Source organism: Ovis canadensis, chromosome 1 (assembly GCF_042477335.2).
Source record: "Ovis canadensis isolate MfBH-ARS-UI-01 breed Bighorn chromosome 1, ARS-UI_OviCan_v2, whole genome shotgun sequence".
Classification (NCBI taxonomy): Eukaryota; Metazoa; Chordata; class Mammalia; order Artiodactyla; family Bovidae; genus Ovis; species Ovis canadensis.
In genome coordinates, this window is record NC_091245.1 from 71876957 (window position 1) to 71901635 (window position 24679).

A 24679-nucleotide genomic window follows, 5' to 3' on the forward strand; every position below is an offset into this window, starting at 1 on the left:
TGGGCATGGCCAGGAATGGGGGCTTAGCTGGCAAAGGCATTGCAAGAAGAAAATAGCAACTGAGTAATTGTATGAGGGGACCCTGAGGCCCCACCAATCTAATAGGTCTGTGAAAATACTAGGCCTCTTCCCTGGTAATTCTGAGTCAATCGATCTGGGTTTGTGTCCAGAAATCTGTTTCGTAGAAAGCACCCATGGACACTGTTGCCTTCAGACAAGTGGGAATCACTTTGAATGACCTGAACTTTGGTTGTGTTGCTGCCGTGCCTGGCCCCTTCTGAAAGGCCACCTAGGAAGCCTGTGCTGACATGTCTACGGTTCTGGAGAGGAAGTGGCGCACACACTGGGAGAATTCTGGTGGCTCCAAGAGCAGCAGGGAGTCTTTAAGAACGCTGTGGTGACAGATGAAGGTGGGCTTTTTTCTCACTAGTCAGTTATCCTTAGGACCACGGAGTATGGGGGAGACGGGCTTGCTCTTGGGGGCCACTGGCTTAATTTCCTCTCCTATTTCCTTGAGCATCTTCTCTGTGTCAATGTGCTGTATGACGTGAGGCCCATTGGTAGGTAGCTCCCAGACAGAGATGTTCCCTGGGAGTCTGAGGTTGAGAATTTGAACCTAACTAGGATCTGTTCCCTGACTCTGATAACTCCAGTCTGCTGATCAGCCGGAGATGGACATGTTAATAGCTGTCACGAATCGGACTGGAACAAGATCTAAGAGAGATGCGAAGAGAGGGCCAGCGATGCACAGAGGAGTGAATGACTAGCCCTGCGTTGAAGCAGAAGTGACATTTGAGAGCTAAGTCTCAAAAAATGATTGGATACTCACTCAATCGATGGGGAAGGGAAAGCCTTTTGGACTTCTCTGCCTTGTGTTTCTTCTTTTGGGGAAAGACCTTCCCCCACTTTACAGTAACCCTGCTCAGTCCATGAGACTCAGATGAAGCTAACGCTGCCTCCCTTACCCCGGGGTGGTACACAGTCCCCTAAGGGGCTGGTGCTAGGTAGAGCGGCCAGGCCAATACTGTCCAGGAGGACTGTGTATACTGTGGGAAAGCCACTCCCTCTTTCTGCAGAGATTTTGGTAAAAGGATGACCACTGAGGGCTGCGAGCAGCTGACTCACTACCCAGTGGAGAGGATCTGGCTGAGATCAGAGTTGGGCCAAGGCAAACAGCAAGGTAAGAGGGAAGGACACAGTGTCCTAGGTCCCCTGAACTTCCAGGTTATGTCAACCAATAAATTTTCTTTATTTAGGCAAAGAGCCTCCAATAAATTGTCAGAGAAACAGACATTTGCAAAGAATGGCACCATGAGAAGCCAGGGTGTGCTTTAGGGTGGTGGCAGGGCCAGTGGGGCAGAACTGAAGATGTGTGGACGAGCAGAGGCTGGGAAGGTGGGCTGGGGCAGGTTTGGAAGGGACTTGTCTTCCTGGAGAGTGGGTCATTAAGACTGTAAGTGTGAGAGTGATATTAGCAGATGTGAGTTTGGAATGTAACTCTGGTGTCATCATGGAGAAGAAGCTGAACCAACAAAGAATGGACCCTGGAGTCCAGGGAGGGAGAATTTAGGAATGACTGGTAGAAAGATGAGAAGGCCTCTGGGGTTCAGAGAGCCTAGAAGGTAAGAGGAGGAGCTGAGGAATACTAAGAGATGAGAAGACAAAGCTCAGTGACTGGGCATGACAGACGCAGGGCAGGAGTCTGGGCAGCAGTATCCCTTCCTGTCTGCTCCACCTAATAGCTAATGGGGATCATACCTAAACTCTTTAAGCCTCAGCTTTTACATCTGTAAAGTGGGAATGATGACAACCAACACGTGATGGAGCTGTCGGAGGATTGAAGGGACTAAGGTATGTAAAAACACTTAGTACAGAGTTTGGCACAAAGTTACACAATTAATGAGAAGTGTTGTATGGAGGGTGATTTAAGGGTGATCGCAAAACCTCTAATTTAAGAATCTGCAAAAACGCAGAGGACTTGATCAGGGTAGGAAATGCTGAAGGAGGATGCATTTTACAGGGAGGGTGAACGCAGATTTATTTTGGGACATGCTGAGTCTGATGTGCCTGTAGAACCTGGGGGTGGGAGTATCTAACAAGCAGGGGGACCTCATAACTGGAGGTTTGGTGACACTAGCAGTGGACAGCCACCGAGGCAATGCAGACAAGAGGTGGCTAAGGACAGACACGACACCATGTGGGCTTCAAGGGGACAGCCAAGGAGGAGCAAGGGAGCTGTTAGGAGGCAGATGTGAAGAGGGAACTGTTTTAATTGTGGATAAGCTGACAGAGAACAAGGTCCATCTCCGTTTGGGGACTGTGGGAATCTTTCAGTGAAGAAAATGAGATTTGAAACCCGAGACCACTTGACTTGCTAAGGAATCTCTGGCTCCATGTACAGGGCTGTTCTGAAGGGGTCCTGGGTGGCCCTCAGGTGACTTGCTACCCTTACCTCCAGATATTGATTAGCCAGGCGTAGGGCACGATCGGTGATGTTAAATATATCCCTCCAGTTGAAGTTGCCCACATCGTCAGCCTGGCCCTCTCGAGGCCCCTTATAGAGGAAGCTCAGGATGGCTTCAGCAGTGATGCCTTCCTCACCAAGCTGCCTATTCCAAAAAGCTTTTACTGTTGGGTTCTCCAGAGTGTCCTTGGGAAGAAGCAACACAGTTACAGCATTTAGAATTCCACAGGATCTCTGGTCTTGTTTTTAGGCCATTGCCAATTTTTAACAAATAGGATAGACTCTAAGGTTCCCTAAAAATCTAGTGGGTTTTCTTCTATCATAAAGCATATCTAGCTATATCCCATTTTTCCCCTAAACATAGGTCTCTATAATAAAGGAGGGATGTGGGAATGGGGGAGAGGGGCAGGGACATGGTATATTGGAAGCTTTCTTTTTCTTAAGGATTTTCTTTGGTTTCCTTTAAATTATCTCTGCTACGCAGGACTCTTATCTCCTGGTTTTGCAAAATGGAAAATGGGACCAGAGAGACACATCTGACTATCTTTGCAGTTACAGAACTGGCCCCTTGAGGAGATGCCCCTTTGAATTGGAGGCCCTCATGTGATGGTTCTTGTATTTCCCCAGTTTCAGAAACTGGCGCTGTACTTAGTTGCTCAGTTGTTTCCAACTCTTTTTGACCCCATGGACTGTAGCCCGCCAGGCTCCTCTGTCCATGGGATTCTCCAAGCAAGAATACTGGAGTGGGTATTGGAGGAAGGTATGCCTTCCTCCAGGGGATCATCCCAACCTAGGGAGAGAACCCAAATCTCCCTCATTGCAGGCAGATTCTTTATCGTCTGAGCCACCAGCAAAGCCCTAGGTCCCATGCAAAGTCAGTGATTCCAGTTAAGGACAGCTTCAAAAACTGGTGCCTGTTATATTTTGATCTAATTCCAGGGAAAGTTATGGGAAGAGGAAACAAACAGAACTTTCCTGGCCTTTCTCTTCCCCTCTCCCTCCCAACCTCTAATGCCATCCGTACTCTGATCATGGTCATCTGTGTGCTCTTGTCAAAGAAGTACCAGATCTGGGGCCCTACTTCTTCCCAGACTTTGACCAACTTCCTGACACGCTCCAGCTCTTCAAACGTCGAATTAGCCTAAAATCAGACAGAGACAGCAAGAGAATGGAGAGAGAAAAAGTAAGAGAGAATCTGTGGTTGTACCTTTCCTGTCACTAACCTGCACTGTTTAGGAAAGGGTTTTCAAGGAATTGTCTTTATTTTCTCAGTCAACTGATATTTCCCAGAACAATCGGCTATTTCCCAGCCTCCAGGACTGACAGAATTTCATTTCTCAGTGGTATTCCTAATACTGATGATGTTATTGTCTCAGAATCTCATTAAAGCTAGATTTGGACTCCCTGTGAGCAAATGCTCTCCCTCCCTTCCTCCCTATCTTTGTCTATTCCCGGAAGCCAGGCTTCAGAGAACTGTGAACCCCTCTCTAAGGGATAGAATTTAGGCAATGAGGAAGAAAATATCATTGCAGGCTCCATAGAGAAGGGAGGGTCCAGGCAGGGGCACCGGTGCAAAGCCTTCCCATGGGAGGAACCAAGTGTCCACTGAGCAAAAAACAAACAGAAGGCTCACCACCAGGAGGGCACAGTAAAACACACACACACACTCACACATACACACACATGCATGCACACACACTCCCATTCTACTGGACAGCCAGAGGCAGAAGGCAGAAGGGACAAGACCAGCTGGGACCTTACATTCTTCAGGATCCTGCGTGTTGCAGGGGAATCTGGAGTAAAGAGGATTTTTCCCATCAGCAAAGGCTTTGCTGCCCTCCAGGCTATTTTGGTTAGAGGGTTTGACTCCAGGCTCTGGATCAATGCATTACAAAAGGTCGCTGTCAGGAGAGAAGGGACGGATTTTATAGAAACTCCCAGCTAAACACAGTCATTAGTGTGTTCAAATCGCGTGTTTCATTCAACTATATGCTGGAGGATTTGACAAATAACCTAAATTAATAGGCTGCACTCCACCAATAACAAGCTCATCATTAGTAAGTAACAAAATGCCACAGTGCATCTCAATAAAGGCCTCATCAGAGAAACAAAGGATGGGGCTTACCCTTGGTTTCTTTCTTTTTTTTTTCCTTTGCTTTAGAAGAAGGTTGAGAAGCCTGCTTGCGATTATTAAAAGGAACAGAGGACATTCTCAGATGAAAGGGACCGAGAGGCCAAACGAGGCCTTCACTTGAAATCTCAGCTTTAGTTTCAATAATTTCCCTTCAATTAGCCGCTTAACTTCTTTGTTGTGTGTGGCTATCTTGGGGCCCAACTGCTTTGGGTGCGTGCCTCACTGCCTCTTTAATTTTTAACTAGTGGGTTAGGTTGCATTTCATCCATACCCCACCCTCCTTTACCCCACAGGAGCCAAAAAAAATAAGGAAAAGTGGGAAAGATAACTTGCAGGCAACTTGCCTTTTGGAACACAATTCAACAGTACTCATACAGATTTTCACTGCATTGTGTTTGTAAAAACATCTCACAGCCATGTTTATTTGCCAGAGCCCTTCTGACCCCAGCTCCGCTTGCAACTCTGGGCTGCCTCCTCATTTATCTTTCTCTTCCTCTAGAACTTAACCCTAGTTCAATCAGATCAGTAGGAAATGTCCCCTCTGTTCCCTTTCCAAGCGGGTCTCTGTTCTTTCCTTGACTCACTTCCAGATTTCTTTCTGAGCACTGCCCCTCTTCCTACTTGGGGAAATGGACTCTGTACAAGGAGAAGCCTCTTTGCCCAAAGCTGATCAACAAGACCCAGGGTAAGTCAACCCCGGGATTAATTTCACCTGCAAGTGTGACCCTATCAGCTTAAACCAACATTAGAAGCCAATTTATATGCAGGACTTAGAAAACTTACTTGTTCTTTCGTCATAAGAATAGATAGGATCTTTCCTTGTGGAGTCGATCCCTAGAAAGGCCTTATAGTTATTGTCTTCGTACCAGTTGAACGAGAACACCCGAGATCCTCCTCCCTCTGGGTAGCCACACAGGAGGTCAGAGAGGATGCCCATCAGCTGCGTGAAGGTCTCCGGGCCTCCAGTCTGCACGAGTGGTCTGGTCACCCACAGCAAGTCTTGAACACTTGGCCGGTGGATGAACTATGGCAAGGCAAAGGCTTCAGGTCATTCTAAGGCAGTCAGAGTCACAACCCACTGTGAAGCCAAAGCTCCAAAGTTTGGAGAGATCTCAGCATTTGCCTTTGATTTCCACATTTAAAAGAAACCATAAATATTCTTGACGATCTTTAACCCAGGTATGAAATAAAAGCTACTGCCATCCACTCAGGCCCTAGGAGGAAACTAGGATGAGCCTTAAAGAAAATAAAAGAGGTAACTTCCAAAAGCATTTTAATATTACTTCTCTTTTCCAGTCTGTTTAGTGTGAATTCCCTGGGAATGTATCCTTAGCGAAATGTAGAGAATATTTCTTTGTAAGTCACTTCTTTGGTTCTGTTATTCCCATCAAGATGGAGCTACTGGAAAAAATTGGGAAATGAAATGGAGGAGTAGCTCTGTCTTAGAAAGGCAAAGTTAGGGCAAATTTGGTCTTTGGCCAAATAGTTTAGAAATTAGTTTCTTATATTTGGAAAATTATCTTCTTATTAGCTTAGCTTTACTGAATGTGGACTGTTCCATTTCCCTGAAATGTGTGGTTTGTGGTTTCTTTCAGTCTGTGTGTGTGTATATATATTTTAAGATCGAAGCAAATATAGAACAAATGAACTCTCCATTCCTGGAAATCCTCTTTAAATTCTGCCCCAAACTAAGAAGAGGCTGGTGGTCCTCTCCCCATACGGGTACTGGTGGCACTCACTGGCTTTATCTTTTGAAGGTGAATCTATAATGCTGAGAACTAAGTTAAGGGCTGCCAGAGTTGCCAAGATATCAGTTTCCATACTACCATTTGACTTTAAAGGAAAACACAAAATAAAAACCATGCTGCTTTTATTCCCCAAACACACTTGGTTACCTGTGTTCAAAGGCATATGGAGATCTTAAAAAACCATTCAATCAGGTGAGACTGAAAACAGTTCTCCTGCTGCACTAAGTGATGTTTACCTGTCATCTCCTCTCTGTCCACATGCCAGCACTTGCCCTCTGAAACTGCTGAGTGCCGTGGAGAATCCACATAGTGAGTCATGTCTATAATCCCAGTCTAGGCTTCAATAATAAAGACGGAATCTCAAATTGCTTTAATAGCAGTAAGCCTTATGACAGTCTTGTAAGAGGTTATTACCATTATTATGTTGCTCATTTAATCAAAGTGCTCAGAGATGAAGAGGCTGTTCCAGGGTCAAATGGTTTAGTATCAGTTAATATAAACAGGGCCATCTGCTTCAGTGCAGTTCACGAATGCTAGACTTGTTATCTAGTCAGGCAAGAAACTTTCTGGAACTCCCACATGGAATTAAGAGTGTTGATTTGCTTTGGAGATTTAAAAAAAATTCTCTATTAACTTCAACCCTATTATACTGATATACATTTTTTAAATGCTTATGAAGAGAAGAATGTTAAACAGAGACTCCTACTATAGCAGGTGGCCATCAGTACAATGGGCCCTTTTCTTTTTTTTTTTTAAGAAAATACTTAAGAGAGTAGGTTTATTTATTTATTTATTTATTTTAAAATCTTTAATTCTTACATGCGTTCCCAAACATGAACCCCCCTCCCACCTCCCTCCCCATAACATCTCTCTGGGTCATCCCCATGCACCAGCCCCAAGCATGCTGTATCCTGCATCAGACATAGACTGGCGATTCAATTCTTACATGATAGTATACATGTTAGAATGCAATGGGCCCTTTTCTAACTTGCCCTGCACAGCACTCTGCCCAGGCTGAGCTTAGTTTCATGAGGACAGATTCTAACCATGCAGTTTTCAAGGTTGGCAAAGCCCAAATCGGCTGAGAATACTGGAGGGAAAAAAAGTTTTGGGAAAATTATGTTTCCCCTTTGCCTCTCTTTCATAAGATTCACTACACTTGAAGCTAATTATTTATTTCACAGCTCTCCTCCCTGTTGGACTTTACATTTCACAAGGCAGTGACCATATATCTGTCTCTTTAACATCATGACCCCAGCACCTCTCATCTGTTGACTGGAAAATCGTTTATATATGGGCAATTGGCTTGTGTATTTGATTAAAATGTGCACATCTTTTATAAAACAACACCAAAAAGTCACTCTCTTTATGATGAAATGAGTAAAGTATGTAAGACACTTAGAGTCTGTAAGTATATGCTATTACTATTAATGGTATAGATTTATGCGGATTTTAAGGGCATAAGAGAATATTGTATCATGTCAGAAAGAGTGAAAAGACTTGAATTCAGTTGTCAGTCCCCTGATAATCCACTATACCAGACAAAGTGTTGTTTCCTTCTAGGTGTGAAATTAGACAATTGGTTCCTTTTTGTCTGCCTCCAACTCAGGAGCATGGATAATTAAGGATATATGAACAGGTGTTTTGAAATTGCTAGATGAAAAACTGAATGTATTTCTCCTTGAACGGGTCTGAGGTACAATTAAATTATTTGATATAATAAGTGTGATAAAACAGTGGAAAGATATAATGGAATTATATTTCTATCATCAAGCCACTTACTTCTTGAATTCTTGGTGACATATCAGATAATATTCTTCCCCAGGATCTCAGATTCATACCTTGAGAACTGCTGTCTAGGAGTCTGGGAAACTGTAATTGATAGGAAAAAAATATTTTAAAAACATATATGTGTGTGTGTGTGTGCAGTTCTACATATGCACGTTGGTGCTATCTGATCTCTGGTATGCTGGAAAAACATTTCCTACCTTCTTTCTGATCATAGGACCTCTTCTGCAAGATTGCTTTCAAAAACAAGTTTTTGTCTAACTGAGAAAATCAAAGGTTCTTATTCTCAACCCTGCTGAACTAGTCAATCACAAATAGTTTTATGGTGACATTAAATACACCAAAGTGATTCTGAATGCTGGTTTAGTAACACCAAACAAGACTCCTGGAGGAAAGAAAACAGAGCAGCTGCTGGTGCGTAAAGGAAGGCTGCGTGCGGACGGCGCCCATCTGTTCACCCGGGCTTCGTGGACGCTCGCAGGCTTCCTGGTCGTTGTCGTCCCTTTATGTCCTTTCCAGACAGGTTGTGTTTCTTACTCTGTTCAGGACCAATCTCTTATGGACGAGTTGGCCAACTCCAGCACCTTTCTTTTCAAAGCTGCCGCTGGCAGCCTTGAATAGAGAGAGCAGTTCCCTCTCAGTCTCTGTCTCATGCTGGTGTTCTAGAGATCCCAGGCCTGTGCAGCAACACAGCGCTGTTGGCGTGTTTTCCACTGCTGTGGGGAAGGTGGGAGTTCATGAGTTTTCTGGCTCTGAGGCCCAGAGCCTGATGTGAACACCTTGTTTGCCAGAAATCAAGTTCAAGTCCTGAATGAATGACTTCATTCTTCATAGTTTCAAAATGATTGACATCACCAGTTCTCTGTTTTTTTTAGGATTGAATTCTAACTTTTGAGATGGTGATTCAGACTCAAGCATGCCCCTTGAGTAGGCCAGAGGGGATCTGCATTTTAACAAGCTCAACATATAATTATCATTCATATATTTGTGGACCACAAGCCACAAGCCTTGCCTTCTCATTTGCCAGTACCGCTCTCCTAAATGCTGGGGGTACTGATCCAGCTGCAGCAAAGCAGAGAAGCAGGTGGAGTGAGGCTTAGAGCAGCCTGGCCTATTTCCAGCTATGGTCCTGCTCCCCTCTCTCCTGGCTGTAGGGGCAGGAGCCCTCATACTTCTCTCTGACTCTGAACTGAAGAATAAGTGTATATGCACTTATGGAGCATTAGCATTTCAGGCTTACTTTATAACTGCAGTATGAAAGACCTCCTTATGCATGAGAGCTACAAAGCAGCAGGAGAATTTTCTAGACTAAGGAGCAGGAAAGCCACCATTGAAACTATAACCTTGAGAAAAGTCTTTTCTCCTTAACCTTAACACTGGTCCCAGACTTTGGTCTTGCCATGACTACTTTGCAAACTCCTTGAAAATAGCTTCAGTGTGGGGCAAAGTACTTTAATTCCTGTTTTCCCATAAGAGGGTGGGGCTGAGAAGAGTAGGTAGGAAGGGAGGAAGCCAGCAGGTAAAAATGTATCCCAATGGTAAGATATCACTCAGTCCTGCTGACTCGCCTTCCGAACTACCTCCAATAAGAACTATAACAGATGAAAGGGGATATACTGCTGCTACTGCTAAGTTGCTTCAGTCGTGTCCGACTCTGTGCGGCCCCATAGACAGCAGCCCACCAGGCTCCCCCGTCCCTGGGATTCTCCAGGCAAGAACACTGGAATGGGTTGCCATTTCCTTCTCCAATGCATGAAAGTGAAAAGTGAAAGTGAAGTCACTCAGTCGTGTCCAACTCTTAGCGACCCCATGGACTGCAGCCTTCCAGGCTCCTCTGTCCAAGACATAACCAATTACAATGCTATTGTGAACCTTATTTTGACTTTGATCTGAACAAACCACCTGTAACAAGCAAAGGGAAAGTTAACATAACAGGGTATTAGGTATTATTGAGGAATTAATTTTGTTGGGAGTGATCACAGAACTGTGGTTTTGTTAAAACAAGTAAGTTTTTATGTTAGAGATACATAGGGAAATATATGAGGGTGAAATGTTGTGTGTGATTTGCTTTAAAAGACTTCAGGGAAAAATGGAACAGATAAAACAAGAACAGCCAAATGTTGATAATAGTTGAAGCTGGGTGATGGGTACATGGGCATTTATGATGTTATTTTCTCTTTTATAGTTATTTCTAGAATAAAATTCTAAAAATAAAAAGGTTTTTGCATGCATAAATAAATGAATATTGCATCAATACTCTCTCCTCTCTTTGTTCTTTGCTCACTAAACTGTTTTGCTTAAGTTCTCCTTGCTTCTTTCTCAGAACATCTTATCAGAACAGTCTTCTTGCTGGCCTCTTGACCCTAATCTCCTTCCTTCAAATGCACCCTCCACACTATAGCTTGAGTTACCTAACATGACAATACAATCATGTTACTTCTCCCACACAAAGATCCTCCGTGGCTCCCTACTGTCTCCAGGAGAGAAGGTCAGTACCCATGCTGGACACACATGACTTCTCATGAGCTGGTGCGTGGCTCCCTCCCAAGCCTTCTCTCTTACTTTTCCTTCAGAGTCTAGACTTCATTCTACACTCCCTAATGTGCTGGTCCCTTTCTCATGCTTCCTGGCTTATGCACATTGTCTGCCTCCCTCCTCCGCTTGGTAAAGCTTTCCTCATTCTTCAAGGCTGATTCCTAAGACCACTATCTATATGAAAGACAGTGTTCTTATGGTAGATTTAGATGATGCTTCTTTTTATATGCTTCTTCACTCGCCCTTGCTCTGTTGAGTTCTTTTAAGGCGCCCTGTTTATTTCCTTCCTTGCACTCTTCACCATAGATAATTATTCTACTGTTCACATGCTATCTGTCTCTCTTATTATACTCTAAGCTCCATGTAGACAGGAACTATGTCTGTGTGTTGGGCACACAGTAGACATTCAGGCACATATCAAATATGATGAATGAATGCTCATAGCAACAAGCAGGTGACTGTTTCTACACCTGCTCCTTCATGAAATGGTATGCTTAAGGGCAGTACATAGGTAGATAGAAAGATAGATAGACAGATAGATAGGAAGAGATTTATTCTAAGGAATTGGCTCCTGAAATTATGGAGGCTGGCCAATCCCAAGATCTTCAGGGTGAGTTGGTAGGCTAAGTGCATATTAGTCGTTCAGTCATGTCCAACTCTTTCCCACCCCATGGACTGTAGACTCGTCAGACTCCTCTGTCCATGGAATTCTCTAGGCAAGACTACTGGAGTGGTTAGCCATTCCCTTCTCCAGGGGATCTTCCCAACACAGGGACTGAACCTGGGTCTTCTCCACTGCAGGTAGATTCTTTATGATCTGAGCCACCAGGGAAGCCCAAGCAGGCCGGAGACCCACAAAGAGTTGGTGTTTCAGTTTGCGTTCAAAAGCAGAAAAAGCATCAATGTCCCATTTCAAAGCCAGTAAGGCAGGAAGAATTCTCTCTTACTTGGGAGAAGGTCTTCCCTGCTCCACCCTTTATTCCCACATTTCTTAGAAGAACAATTTGCATTCAGTGATTCATTTCCTCACCAGCACTTCCCAGTCTCCTGCCTTCGTCATCCTAGCAAGATGGTTTCACTAGAATCCCCAGTTTTAGAGTCTGAGGAATGCTTTCTGTTCTGGTCTTTTCAGACCTCTCTGCTCTTGACAGTTGGTCATGTTCTTTTCCTCCATGACACTCGTCTTGCCTGGTTTCCTCTGTTCTCTCTGCCTGTCCCATAGCTCTTCTGCTTGCACCTTCCGCATATGTGCTGAGGTTCCTGAGGATCTCCATACCCTCGCTCTTCTCACTCCGCACACTCTCTCTGGGTTTTTTCATTCCCTTTATCATTTAATCCACTACATTTTTGTTGATGACTTCTAAATCTGCATCTCCAACTTTCAATTATTTGTTGGATAATTTGCTCAAATCCAATTTGTCCTAAACTGATCTCATTATCTTCTCCCAAACCAGCTTCTGTTCTGGGATGCCCTTCCTCAGTTGGTGGCACTGCCTCCTGCCCATCACCAGAGCTGGAAGCCTGGGAGTCATGAGTGATTCTTCCCCATCCCACTGTCAAAATCCCAGCCTGAAGATCTAGAAGCTGGTGCTGGGTCTGAGTGTGGGCCAGGATGAGCCATCAAAATGCAAAGAGGGGAGAAGAGAAATAGGAAAGACAGCCTTAGAAAGAAGCTGGAATCAAGGGATGGAGACGACAGAAGCTGTGCAGACAAAAACAAGCAGAGTCCTAGATGATGGGAGGCAATTAAGAGAGACCTAAGAAGCCCAGAGGCACAGACGATAACCAACTGTCACATTCATGCACCCAGAGACTAGACAGGAATCAGTCAGTCACAGCTCCTATCACTTGTAAGTACTTTCTCTTCTTTGTGAGTTTGCTGTTGTTTTTCACTTAACTATGGACTAGATACTATCTATGCTTGTGCTTTGCCTCAGTGGACAGCTTCTTTCCATCCTCTCTCCTTCATCTCCATAGGCTCTAGGCACACACTGATCTTAAAACTTGATCCTGCCTCAAATTCACATATTTAAAGCATCTGTGTCTCTGTCTATAGCTATATTGATACAGATAGATAGATACACATTTTTAAGGCTCTTAATTTTACTTTTGAAATTTGCCTTTGACTAACTACATGGACATTACCCGATGATCAACACCAAAAACAGATTGATTATATTCTTTGCAGCCAAAGATGGAGAAGCTCTATACAGTCAACAAAATCAAGACCAGGAGCTGACTGTGGCTCAGATCATGAACTCCTCATTACCAAATCCAGACTCAAATTGAAGAAAGTAGGGAAAACCGCTAGACCATTCAGGTATGACCTAAATCAAATCCCTTATGATTATACAGTGGAAGTGAGAAATAGATTTAAGGGACTAGATCTGATAGACAGAGTGCCCGATGAACTATGGACGGAGGTTCGTGACATTGTACAGGAGACAGGGATCAAGACCATCCCCATGGAAAAGAAATGAAAAAAGCAAAATGGCTGTCTGGGGAGGCCTTACAAATAGATGTGAAAAGAAGAGAAGCGAAAAGCAAAGGAGAAAAGGAAATATATAAGCATCTGAATGCAGAATTCCAAAGAATAGCAAGGAGAGATAAGAAAGCCTTCTTCAGTGATCAATGCAAAGAAATAGAGGAAAACAACAGAATGGGAAAGACTAGAGATCTCTTCGAGAAAATTAGAGATACCAAGGGAACATTTCATGCAAAGATGGGCTTGAAAAGGACAGAAATGGTCTGGACCTAAGAGAAGCAGAAGATATTAAGAAGAGGTGGCAAGAATGCGCAGGACTGTACAAAAAAGATCTTCATGACCCGGATAATCACAATGGTGTGATCACTCATCTAGAGCCAGACATCCTGGAATGTGAAGTAGGCCTTCATATTCAAGTAGGCCTTAGAAAGCATCACTGTGAACAAAGCTAGTGGAGGGGATGGAATTCCAGTTGAGCTGTTTCAAATCCTGAAAGATGATGCTGTGAAAGTACTGCACTCAATATGCCAGCAAATTTGGAAAACTCAGCAGTGGCCACAGGACTGGAAAAGGTCAGTTTTCATTCCAATCCCTAAGAAAGGCAATGCCAAAGAATGTTCCAACTACAGCACAATTGTACTCATCTCACACGCTAGTAAAGTAATGCTCAAAATTCTCCAAGCCAGGCTTCAGCAATATGTCAACAGAGAATATCCTGATGTTCAAGCTGGTTTTAGAAAAGGCAGAGGAACCAGAGATCAAATTGCCAACATCCGCTGGATCATGGAAAAAGGAAGAGAGTTTCAGAAAAACATCTATTTCTGCTTTATTGACTATGCCAAAGCCTTTGACTGTGTGGATCAAAATAAACTGTGGAAAATTCTGAGAGAGATGGGAATACCAGACTACCTGACCTGCCTCTTGAGAAACCTGTATGCAGGTCAGAAAGCAACAGTTAGAACTGGACATGGAACAATGGACTGGTTCCAAATAGGAAAAGGAGTACGTCAAGGCTGTGTATTGTCACCCTGTTTATTTAACTTCTATGCAGAGTACATCATGAGAAACGCTGGGCTGGAAGAAGCACAAGCTGGAATTAAGATTGCCGGGAGAAATATCAATAACCTCAGATATGCAGATGACACCATCCTTATGGCAGAAAGTGAAGAGGAACTCAAAAGCCTCTTGATGAAAGTGAAAGAGGAGAGTGAAAAAGTTGGTTTAAAGCTCAACATTCAGAAAACTAAAATCATGGCATCCGGTCCCATCACTTCATGGGAAATAGATGGGGAAACAGTGGAAACAGTGTCAGACTTTATTTTTTGGGCTCCAAAATCACTGCAGATGGTGAACGCAGCCATGAAATTAAAAGACGCTTACTCCTTGGAAGAAAAGTTATGACCAACCTAGATAGTATATTCAAAAGCAGAGACATTACTTTGTTGACTAAGGTTCATCTAGCCAAGGCTATGGTTTTTCCAGTGGTCATGTATGGATGTGAGAGTTGGACTGTGAAGAAGGCTAAGCGCTGAAGAATTGATGCTTTTGAAGTGTGGTGTTGGAGAAGACTCTTGAGAATCCCTTGGACTGCAAGGAGATCCAACCAGTCCACTCTAAAGGAGATCAGCCCTGGGATTTCTTTGGAAGTAATGATGCTAAAGCTGAAACTCCAGTACTTTGGCCACCTCATGCGATGAGTTGACTCACTGGAAAAGACTCTGATGCTGGGAGGGATTGGGGGCAGGAGGAGAAGGGGATGACAGAGGATAAGATGGCTGGATGGCATCACCGACTCGATGGACGTGAGTCTGAGTGAACGCTGGGAGTTGGTGATGGACAGCGAGGCCTGGCGTGCTGCTGGGGTCACAAAGAGTCAGACACAACTGAGCGACTGAACTGAACTGAACTGAACTGCTCTATACAGTCAGCAAAAACAAGACTGGGAGTTGACTGTGGCTCAGATCATGAACTCCTTATTGCCAAATTCAGACTTAAATTGAAGAAAGTGGGGGGAACCACTAGACCATTCAGGTATGACCTAAATCAAATCCCTTATGATTATACAGTGGAAGTGAGAAATAGATTTAAGGGACTAGATCTGATAGACAGAGTGCCTGATGAACTATGGACGGAGGTTCGTGACACTGTACAGGAGACAGGGATCAAGACCATCCCCATGGAAAAGAAATGCAGAAAAGCAAAATGGCTGTCTGGGAAGGCCTTACAAATAGATGTGAAAAGAAGAGAAGTGAAAGGTAAAGGAGAAAAGGAAAGCTATAAGCATCTGAATTCTGTGTTCCAAAGAATAGCAAGGAGAGATAAGAAAGCCTTCCTCAGAGATCAATGCAAAGAAATAAAGGAAAACAACAATTTTTGAAAGACTAGAGATTTCTTCAAGAAAATTAGAGATACCAAGGGAACATTTCATGCAAAGATGGGCTCAATAAAGGACAGAAATGGTATGGACCTAACAGGAGCAGAAGATATTAAGAAGAGGTGGCAAGAATACACAGAAGAACTGTACAAAAAAGATCTTCATGACCCAGATAATCACAGTGGTGTGACCACTCACCTAGAGTCAGACATCCTGGAATGTGAAGTCAAGTGGGCTTTAGGAAGCATCACTATGAACAAAGCTAGTGGAGGTGATGGAATTCCAGTTGAGCTATTTCAAATCCTAAAAGATGATGCTATGAAAGTGCTGCACTCAATATGCCAGCAAATTTGGAAAACTCAACAGTGGCCACAGGATTGGAAAAGGTCAGTTTTCATTCCAATCCCTAAGAAAGGCAATGCCAAAGAATGTTCCAACTACAGCACAATTGTACTCATCTCACACGCTAGTAAAGTAATGCTCAAAATTCTCCAAGCCAGACTTTAGCAATACATGAACCATGAACTTCCAGATGTTCAAGCTGGTTTTAGAAAAGGCAGAGGAACGAGAGATCAAATTGCCAACATCCACTGGATCATGGAAAAAGCAAGAGAGTTCCAGAAAAACATCTGCTTTGTTGACTATGCCAAAACCTTTGACTGTGTGGATCACAATAAACTGTGGAAAATTCTGAGAGAGATGGGAATACCAGACCACCTAACCTGCCTCTTGAGAAATCTGTATGCAGGTCAGGAAGCAACAGTTAGAACTGGACATGGAACAACAGACTGGTTCCAAATAGGAAAAGGAGTATGTCAAGGCTGTATATTGTCACCCTGTTTCTTTAACTTAATGCAAAGTACATTGTGATAAACGCTGGGCTGGAAGAAGCACAAGCTGGAATCAAGATTGCCAGGAGAAATATCAATAACCTCAGATATGCAGATGACACCAGCCTTATGGCAGAAAGGGAAGAGGAGCTAAAAAACCTCTTGATGAAAGTGAAAGAGGAGAGTGAAAAAGTTGGCTTAAAGCTCAACATTCAGAAAACGAAGATCATGGCATCTGGTCCCATCACTTCATGGGAAATAGATGGGGAAACAGTGGAAACAGTGTCAGACTTTATTTTTTGGGCTCCACAGTCACTGCAGATGGTGACTGTAGCCATGAAATTAAAAGACGCTTACTCCTTGGAAGGAAAGTTATGACCAACCTAGACAGCATATTCAAAAGCAGAGACATTACTTTGCCAACAAAGGTCCGTCTAGTCAAGGCTATGGTTTTTCAAGTGGTTACGTATGGATGTGAGAGTTGGACTGTGAAGAAAGCTGAGCACCAAAGAATTGATGCTTTTGAACTGTAGTGTTGGAGAAGACTCTTGAGAGTCCCTTGGACTGCAAGGAGATCCAACCAGTCCATTCTAAAGGAGATCAGTCTTCGGTGTTCATTGGAAGGACTGATGTTGAAGCTGAAACTCCAATACTTCGGCCACCTGATGCGAAGAGCTGACTCATTTGAAAAGACCCTGATGCTGGGAAAGATTGAGGGCAGGAGGAGAAGGGGACAACAGAGGATGAGATGGCTGGATGGCATCACCAACTCGATGGATATGAGTTTTGGTGGACTCCAGGAGTTGGTGATAGACAGAGAGGCCTGGCCTGCTGCAGTTCATGGGGCTGCAAAGAGTCAGACACGACTGAGCGACTGAACTGAACTGAGCTTATTTAATGAATGATCTGGTACAGTGTCTAAGCAATCACTGCAAATACTTACTATTGTTTGTAAAGGGGAAGACTCTGAACTATAAACCCATTTTTTAAATTTAGAATTTCATGAATATTAAACTTAACCATAAAATTGAAAAATATTACCTTAAGGATTCAATTTAATGTTTATTAACTTTTATTTTAAAGCTTTTTCTTTGTATTTTGAAGCCATAATTTTTATTTTTAGTAAATGGTGAAAGATTTATGTGATCTGAAGAGAAACCAGAGTATGATTCATTTTTTATTTTTAGATCTCAAGCATTTTTGTAGGCCTCTGCAAACCCCGTTGCCCGTAGTTGCTAGGTTATCATTTTAGGGCCTAATAAAACAGCCTACCCACTCCATCTCATCCCATCCTCACCTTACTGGCCAGAGTCAGCTCATGTAAAACCACCTCATATTCTCCAGAAACCTTTCTTCCCCTCCACCAGCATGCTCTTCTTGCCCTCTTTCCCCTGGGTTAATGTACCCCATCTAGTTGCTCCTAAATCCTCTGTCCATTTCTCACTTTTACATTGGTTTGCTATTTTTTAAAAGTTATCTCTCTTTCTGTTGTTGTTTTAGTTGCTAAGTCATGTCTGACTCTTTTGTGACCCTGTGGACTGTAGCCCATCAGGCTCCTCTGTCCATGGGAATTCTCAGGCAAGAATACTGGAGAAGGTTGGAGATCCAGGGGATCTTCCTGACCCAGAGGTTGAACCTGTGTCTCCAGCATTGGCAGGTGGATTCTTCATCGCTGAGCCACCTGGGAAGCCCCTCTGTCTTTCTACTATACTGTAAATTCATTAAGCATAGGAATACACTTTTAAAAATATGTATCTTCAGAGTATGGTACATAGTAAATGTGCAATAAATGTGTAGTGTATTACTTAATGAGAAAATAAACACAATCTAGTGGATAAGAGACCGAGTCTATTGTGATTTTAAGTTCCATGAGAGATATTTTCACAGGATACAACGGTGACTTACAGAAAGGGTGTGCTCGGCTCTCCCTAGGGATGGGGGAAGCTAACAGTTGGTTACGCTTTGAAAGAAGACAAGGTGATGATCATGAGACTGAAGGCAGTGTTTATGGACAGAACAGGAGGGCCAGGAATTCCAGGTGGAGGAGGAATGTAAGGAGAGATGGCAAGAGAAACTAGAGGGCCCGCCAGTAAGAATGAGACCAGAAATTTGGGGAAGGGGGACGGGAGGAACCACTGCTGGAGGTACGTTTTTGTGTTTGGTTAACATTCTCCTTTTCAGTCTTGTCTGTTATATAGGGTGAAGTAAATCAGAAAGAGAAAAACAAATATTTTATATTAGCACATATATATGAGGAATCTAAGAAAATGGTGCACTATTTCCTGGGCTGGAATAGAGACACAAATGTAGAGACCAGATGTGTGGGCATGGAGGGGGTGGTGTGGTGTGGACGGACTGAGAGATTGGGACTGACATATATCCACTGCCGTGTGTGAAACAGCTCGTGGGACCTTGCCATAGAGCAGAGGGGACTCAGCTCGCTGCTGCATGAAGACCTGCACGGGTATAGGGTGGGAGGGAAGCTCAAGAGAGAGGGAATATATGTGTGAATACAGCTGATTCATGTTGTTGCACAGCAGAAACTGACAATATTATAAAGCAACTATATCCCATTAAAAACAATTTAATAATATTCATTATGTTAATATAAAAATTTACTGAGTTCCAGTTGTGTCCCTGGTACCACAGCTGCAATGCCTTTCCTAGCTCTTTCCAGTGGGGATGGTAAATAATGAGGATCTAGTACTCGAACCTTTGTTTTAGATACCACCTGCATCTCAGAATAGTGCTCCCCCATCCCGCCTCCCCAGGGAACACTTCATACGTGTCTGGTCACCAATTGTCTGATTGATGTTGCCATAAATTATAAAATAACTTTCCCAGGCTCCCTCCCCCAGTATCTATTCTAATTTGCATGGATTGTTCCTGCCAAAAGAACCAGAAGGGACTGTAAATTTATTTGAATGGAAATGTGAAAACATTTCTGGAAAAAAAGGTCACAGACATAAATGGCAAGTATCACCATCTTTCTCTCTCTCTCACACACACACATGCACACCACTGATTCCTATGCCAAATAAGTTTTCTCAATTTCCCAAACAACAAGTAACCCTTCTATGTCATGCACAGAACTCAGCACTCAAGTTGAACTCAACCCAAGTTCAAGACCTGATTAGATCTCATAAGGAAGATTGGATATACAAATAGGGCTATAGAAAAGTAGGTCTCTATCATCTTCCATCAGCTATGGGAGGTCTGAGGGGTTCCTGGGCCTTGGTCCAGAACTTGAAAAATGGATACAAGGTCCTACACAGTAGCCAAGAAAATTCTGGTTACATGAGGTCTCTGGGTTCTCAAGGGACGAGGTACATGCCTGTCTTTTGGGACTATGTAATATTTTTTCTTGAGGCAGAATAAAGCATATTCCCTACTAACAGAGAAGGCAATGGCAACCCACTCCAGTACTCTTGCCTGGAAAATCCCATGGATGGAGGAACCTGGTAGGCTGCAGTCCATGGGGTCTTGAAGAGCTGGACAAGACTGAGTGACTTCACTTTCACTTTCATGCACTGGAGAAGGAAATGGCAACCCACTCCAGTGTTCGTGCCTGGAGAATCCCAGGGACGGGGGAGCCTGGTGGACTGCCGTCTATGGGGTCACACAGAGTCGGACACAACTGAAGCGACTTAGCAGCAGCAGCAGCAACTAAAAAAGTCTCATTTGAGCAATTCTTGCTGACACTTTGGATCCAACAGGTTAATCAAACAGATGCCACGCTGTCACAACAAAAAAGTCATGTTTTATGAGTTGAAATTTTTGTTTTACTTTCTCTGATTCAAAGAAGTCCATCTGGAAAGCAGTATTGATTTCTAAGTTGAGGATCTAACACAAGGGTGAATAGGTAGCCTTGGGTTAAAAGTGTCTTTACAAGGATAACATGGCCTCTGGGAACTGGTGGAGGGCTCTGGAGTAAGGGATGAACTGCTGTCTTTAAAGCACCCAGACAGAGGTGAAAAGCAGAAGCGGTAGACAGTGAGGGGCCCACTGTGTTTAACTGTGGGCCGCTACAGGAAATCCAGATTTATCCGGGCGGGAAGTTGTTGCTAGGCAACTGGAGGAATGTAGATTTGAAGCATGTTTGTTGCAACCTGACAGTTGTGAAGCATCAGATGAAAAGAGAGGAAACAAGCTTCAGTGGTGAGGGGGCAACCAGGAGGGGACACCCTGAGTACCAGGAAATGCGTCATGAGTAGAGAATTCAGACTAAATCACTCAGAGCAGTGGGGAAATGCCAAACTGTCTCTACTGGGAGAGGTCACAGAGACAAGCTGTCTCCCAGAACTGGGGAGGAGGGGCAGAGTCTGAATGAGAGGGTGGGCTCTTGAACAGACAAGTAATGGGACTCTCTCTGGCTCAACAGAAACTGGGCCGTTTTCTTCCCGCGGCGACTTCAGTTTTGTTTTCAGTATTTGTGGCTGATGAATGCAAAGCTGAGTTTGGAATCTAGGGCAGCCAAGAGACTACCCCTCGAAATAGTCCTCTTCCTAGTCTGGGGGTCTGGGGAGGAAGAATGTCCCACCTAAGTGTTTGAGGAGGTCACTTCTGGGAGTGGAGCGATGAGGCAGGCCCCCACAGAGCAGCTACATTCTTATTTTTGTAAGAGCAAAAATGCTTTTTGTTTCAAAGTGCTTTTCTACCTCTAATGTAAACTTCACCACTGAATCCTATGAGATCCATGGAATAGGTTTTGCTGTCTCAATTTTACACATGGGGAGGCTGAGTTCTTTGCAAATGACAGCAAGGAAGGGGCCAGTACAGAGCTGGGACCAGGCCCCTGACCACCGGGAGATCTTGTGTGCCCCAGCAGGCTGTTGGCCTTCTGGTCCTTTCTCTCTCTCTGGGGTCCTGTACTCAGGGGAGAAGCTGATTACTTCATAAGGAGAATTAAGGAAGAATCTGTGGCTGTATTTCAAATCTTTTGGACAGAATATACATGAATGGTAAGTAGGAAAGAAATTTTAATGCAAAAGCTCTTAACTTCGGGTCTGACTTCAGAGGCTTCAAGCGCCCCCACCTGCTGTGTGTCTGTGTGAACTCACATTTCTGTAGGGAAAAGGCTTAGAGCTGTTGTCACGTTCTCAAAGGCAGTCCTAATCTATAAAAAGATTAAGAACTACTGTTCTGGAGAGATAAGAAAACTCAGAGGCAGAAATCCTTCTTTAAACCAGTTTACCTTGGAGAAAACCGGATGCCTAACATGTTGCTGCTCTATCTACAGCTACTGAATAAAGGCCAGAACCCCAGGACACTTTATCCTAAGAGCAGTCTTTGCAGGGGACTGTTTGTGTCCTAAGTGACTTTAGTTTTGACCTCTCAGTCTTTTTTTCCTTTTAAAATTCATAAAACTACAACTTATCCGGTAAGAAAATAAGCCCTGGCCTACTAGTGCCTGGAGCCGAAAAGAAACCATTGCAGGCCAAGGCCAATCGAGCCCATAATCCTAATATACATTTAACATACATTAATGTCCCTCTCTCTTCCATTTCATTTCTTTTTTTTAATCAAAATCAGCTTGCCAAAATTTTGAATTATAATAGACACATAATTTTGTAGCTATAGAAAGAACAAATACTAACGCTGTAAATCAGCTGTATTTACTTACTGTGGCTAAATAATTTTCAAAAAACTAAAAAATCTATTCCTAATTTGATTTTCTTTTCGCTCAGCCTGCTGTACTTCCCTCCACATTGCTGACACCGAGCACCACCCCTTTCTCTTCCTTCTCCCTAGACACCCTGCAAAAATGGGAGAATGTTGACAGCCCAAAGATTCAAAGATGGGAGGAGAGAGATCATGAAGTGAAGTCACTAATGGGAGAAACCATCGCAAAATCCTGGAGACATGGGGCTTTTCCAGAGAATTTTGAGGAGGCAACGTCACCCGAAAACCGAAATGCATAGTTGAAATTTAACAAACTGCAACGAATGATCCAAGAGAGCAGAAACCATGGCCAGCTCACACTGAGCAGGGGCAGTCCACCCACACTTATTCCCAGTGATTCAGGAATTTAGGGCGCAGAGCCAAGAACAAAGCAGGACATTGAAAAGAGCATGTAGCAAGCACCCCCAAGATCAGCCTTTCTCCTGTAGAACTCAATCAATGTTCAGCCACCCCATAGTCACAAAGACACAGGGAAAATGAAGTCAGAAAACTAAAAACGTGACAGAGGAGTAGCTGAGGGAAAGGAAAGAAAGCTGAATCATGTCACACTGGAAGCGACTGCAAAGGGGAAAACCACGGGCCAAAATGCCGGGGAGGCCAATTTCCTCTATCAGTGTCCACTGAGAAGGGGGAAGGGAGGGAAACGCAGATTTCCCAGCAGCGTGGCAGGTCTTGGCACCCGCCTCGGTTCCCCTGCCGAACTTCCACAAATAAACATGCGGAGCCGAAGGGACAGATTTGCTTCTCAGCAAGATTTCAAAGCTGTGCACCAGGAGTCAGGGAGAAAACAGGAAGGATCGAAGAGGGAGGCGGAGGAGGGGGAGGAAGACACACGCCTTGGGCCAGATCAGATGGGAAACAGCCCAACCCCTCACCCGAAACTGACACACCGACTTTTATGAGGTGCAAGACGTTTCAGGTAGCGGCGGCAGTCTCAGTACCTTGGCCCAGGTCTGAGCTCCTGGTTTCAAGCTGGGGGCGTTAGGTCTCAAAAGGCCACAGGTGAAGGCAAGCTCTTTCAAACCATCTCAACCCAGGTGAAAGCAAGAGGGGTTAATTCTTCTTGGAGTAAATCCAGTCAGCTGGCTGCTGTTTTTTTCCCAGTTTGCCTAGGGTACTGGGCACCAAGAGAGAGACAGAGAGAGAGAGAGAGAGAGGGAGAGAGGGAGGGAGAGAGAGAGAGAGGGAGAGAGGGAGGGAGAGAGAGAGTATGCGAGCGTACATCTGGGGATGGGTGGGGTGGAGGAAGGCGTGGGTACTGCATTTGGATTATTTGAAGATGACAACACTCACTTCTGATCTCCAAGGGGCTGAGGAAAAACACAGCTGGCCCCAGTTGGTGCTGAGTCCCCAGCCCCCCTCTGCTAGTTCTCTTGGCTCTAAGGCCAGTTTGGAGGTTAAACTTCCACCCACACACCCAGGTCCTGACACAACAGGGGTAGGTGTCATGCAGTGGCTTAGTGAGTTGGTCCCTCTCTCTTTGTTAGTGAGCACCAATTTGGCACTTACTGAAAGCTTATTTATACACTGATATACATGTGCCTGAAAAACAGCCCAGGAGAACGGAAGACACAGCATTCCCCACACAGGACCTAAGCTTGGCTGCTAGCCAACCAGCTGCAACAACAGCCTTGTCCCAGGGAGGCCTCTGCCCCTGCCTCAGAGCAGCTGTGCCTGGCCCATGCCCCTCTGAGAGGGTTGGAGGGTCTGCCCTGAGCTTTTCTGTGCCTGTTACATCACTGGTTTTCTAAAAACGTTGATAGGGTGGGTATAGGAGCAAAAGCCCCATCTTATTGCAAATAATTCCTTATAGGTTTCGTCTTCATGTTCATGTTAATCACTTAGTCATATCTAACTCTGCAACCCTATGGACTGTAGCCTGTCAGGCTGCCTGTCCATGGGATTCTCCAGGTAAGCATACTGGAGTGGGTTGCCATTCCTTTCTCTAGGAGATCTTCCTGACCCAGGGATCGAAGCTGTGTCTGCCTGCAATACAGATTCTTTACCGTCTGAGCCACGTAGGTTTCCTTCTTTGTAGTTTTGAAAAGATGTTTAGATACTTAGTCCATTTGTCAGCTGGAAAAGCACATTTCAAGGTCACCACCTAGGGTGTTTGTCCTCTTTGCTTGGGCCCATGTGTCCTGTCTTGGTCAGGTCTTCCCCCACAGACACAAGCAGGAGCAAGAGGATGGAAGGTAGGGCAACCCTATCTGCAGGGTTAGCCCATCTGCCAGGGCTTTCTCCTCTTGGCAGTCTCTGGGTCAACAGCAGGGAAGATGCTTCTGCACAGCACCCTGGTCTTAGGGGTGAAAAGTGAAAGTGCTCTGAGGCCTTCGGGGCATTTGGGTACTGTTATTGTTATGCTTGGGCTTCCCTCATAACTTGGTTGGTAAAGAATCTGCCTGCAATTCAGGAGACCCCGGTTCCAACCCAGGGTCGGAAAGATCCCCTGGAGAAGGAAATGGCTACCCACTCCAGTATGCTTGCCTGGAAGATCCCATGAACAGAGTAGCCCGGTGGGCTACAGTCCATGGGTTGCAGAGTCAGACACGACTGAGCGACTAGCACTCATTCACATGCTTGGTCTACAGAAATTAAGTCTGTAAATCAAACTCCTATGTTGTAGGTCCACAACTCTC

At 44.3% G+C, this 24679-nt stretch overlaps 1 protein-coding gene across 4 annotated transcripts in view; it reads right to left on the minus strand.

Moving 5' to 3' along the window:
- ABCA4 (ATP binding cassette subfamily A member 4) overlaps positions 1-24679 on the minus strand; it is a 149354-nt gene that overhangs the window by 97055 nt on the left and 27620 nt on the right. For 3 of the 4 annotated variants that reach the window (XM_069598218.1, XM_069598207.1, XM_069598229.1), the window contains 5 exons: positions 8129-8218; positions 5382-5622; positions 4226-4365; positions 3489-3605; positions 2453-2650 (listed from right to left, as the gene is read on the minus strand). In XM_069598218.1, coding sequence (XP_069454319.1) covers positions 2453-2650; positions 3489-3605; positions 4226-4365; positions 5382-5622; positions 8129-8218 — 786 coding nt within the window. Of the gene's footprint in view, positions 1-2452; positions 2651-3488; positions 3606-4225; positions 4366-4589; positions 4811-5381; positions 5623-8128; positions 8219-24679 lie in introns of those variants that run through there. The other variant, XM_069598238.1, reaches the window with a different exon arrangement.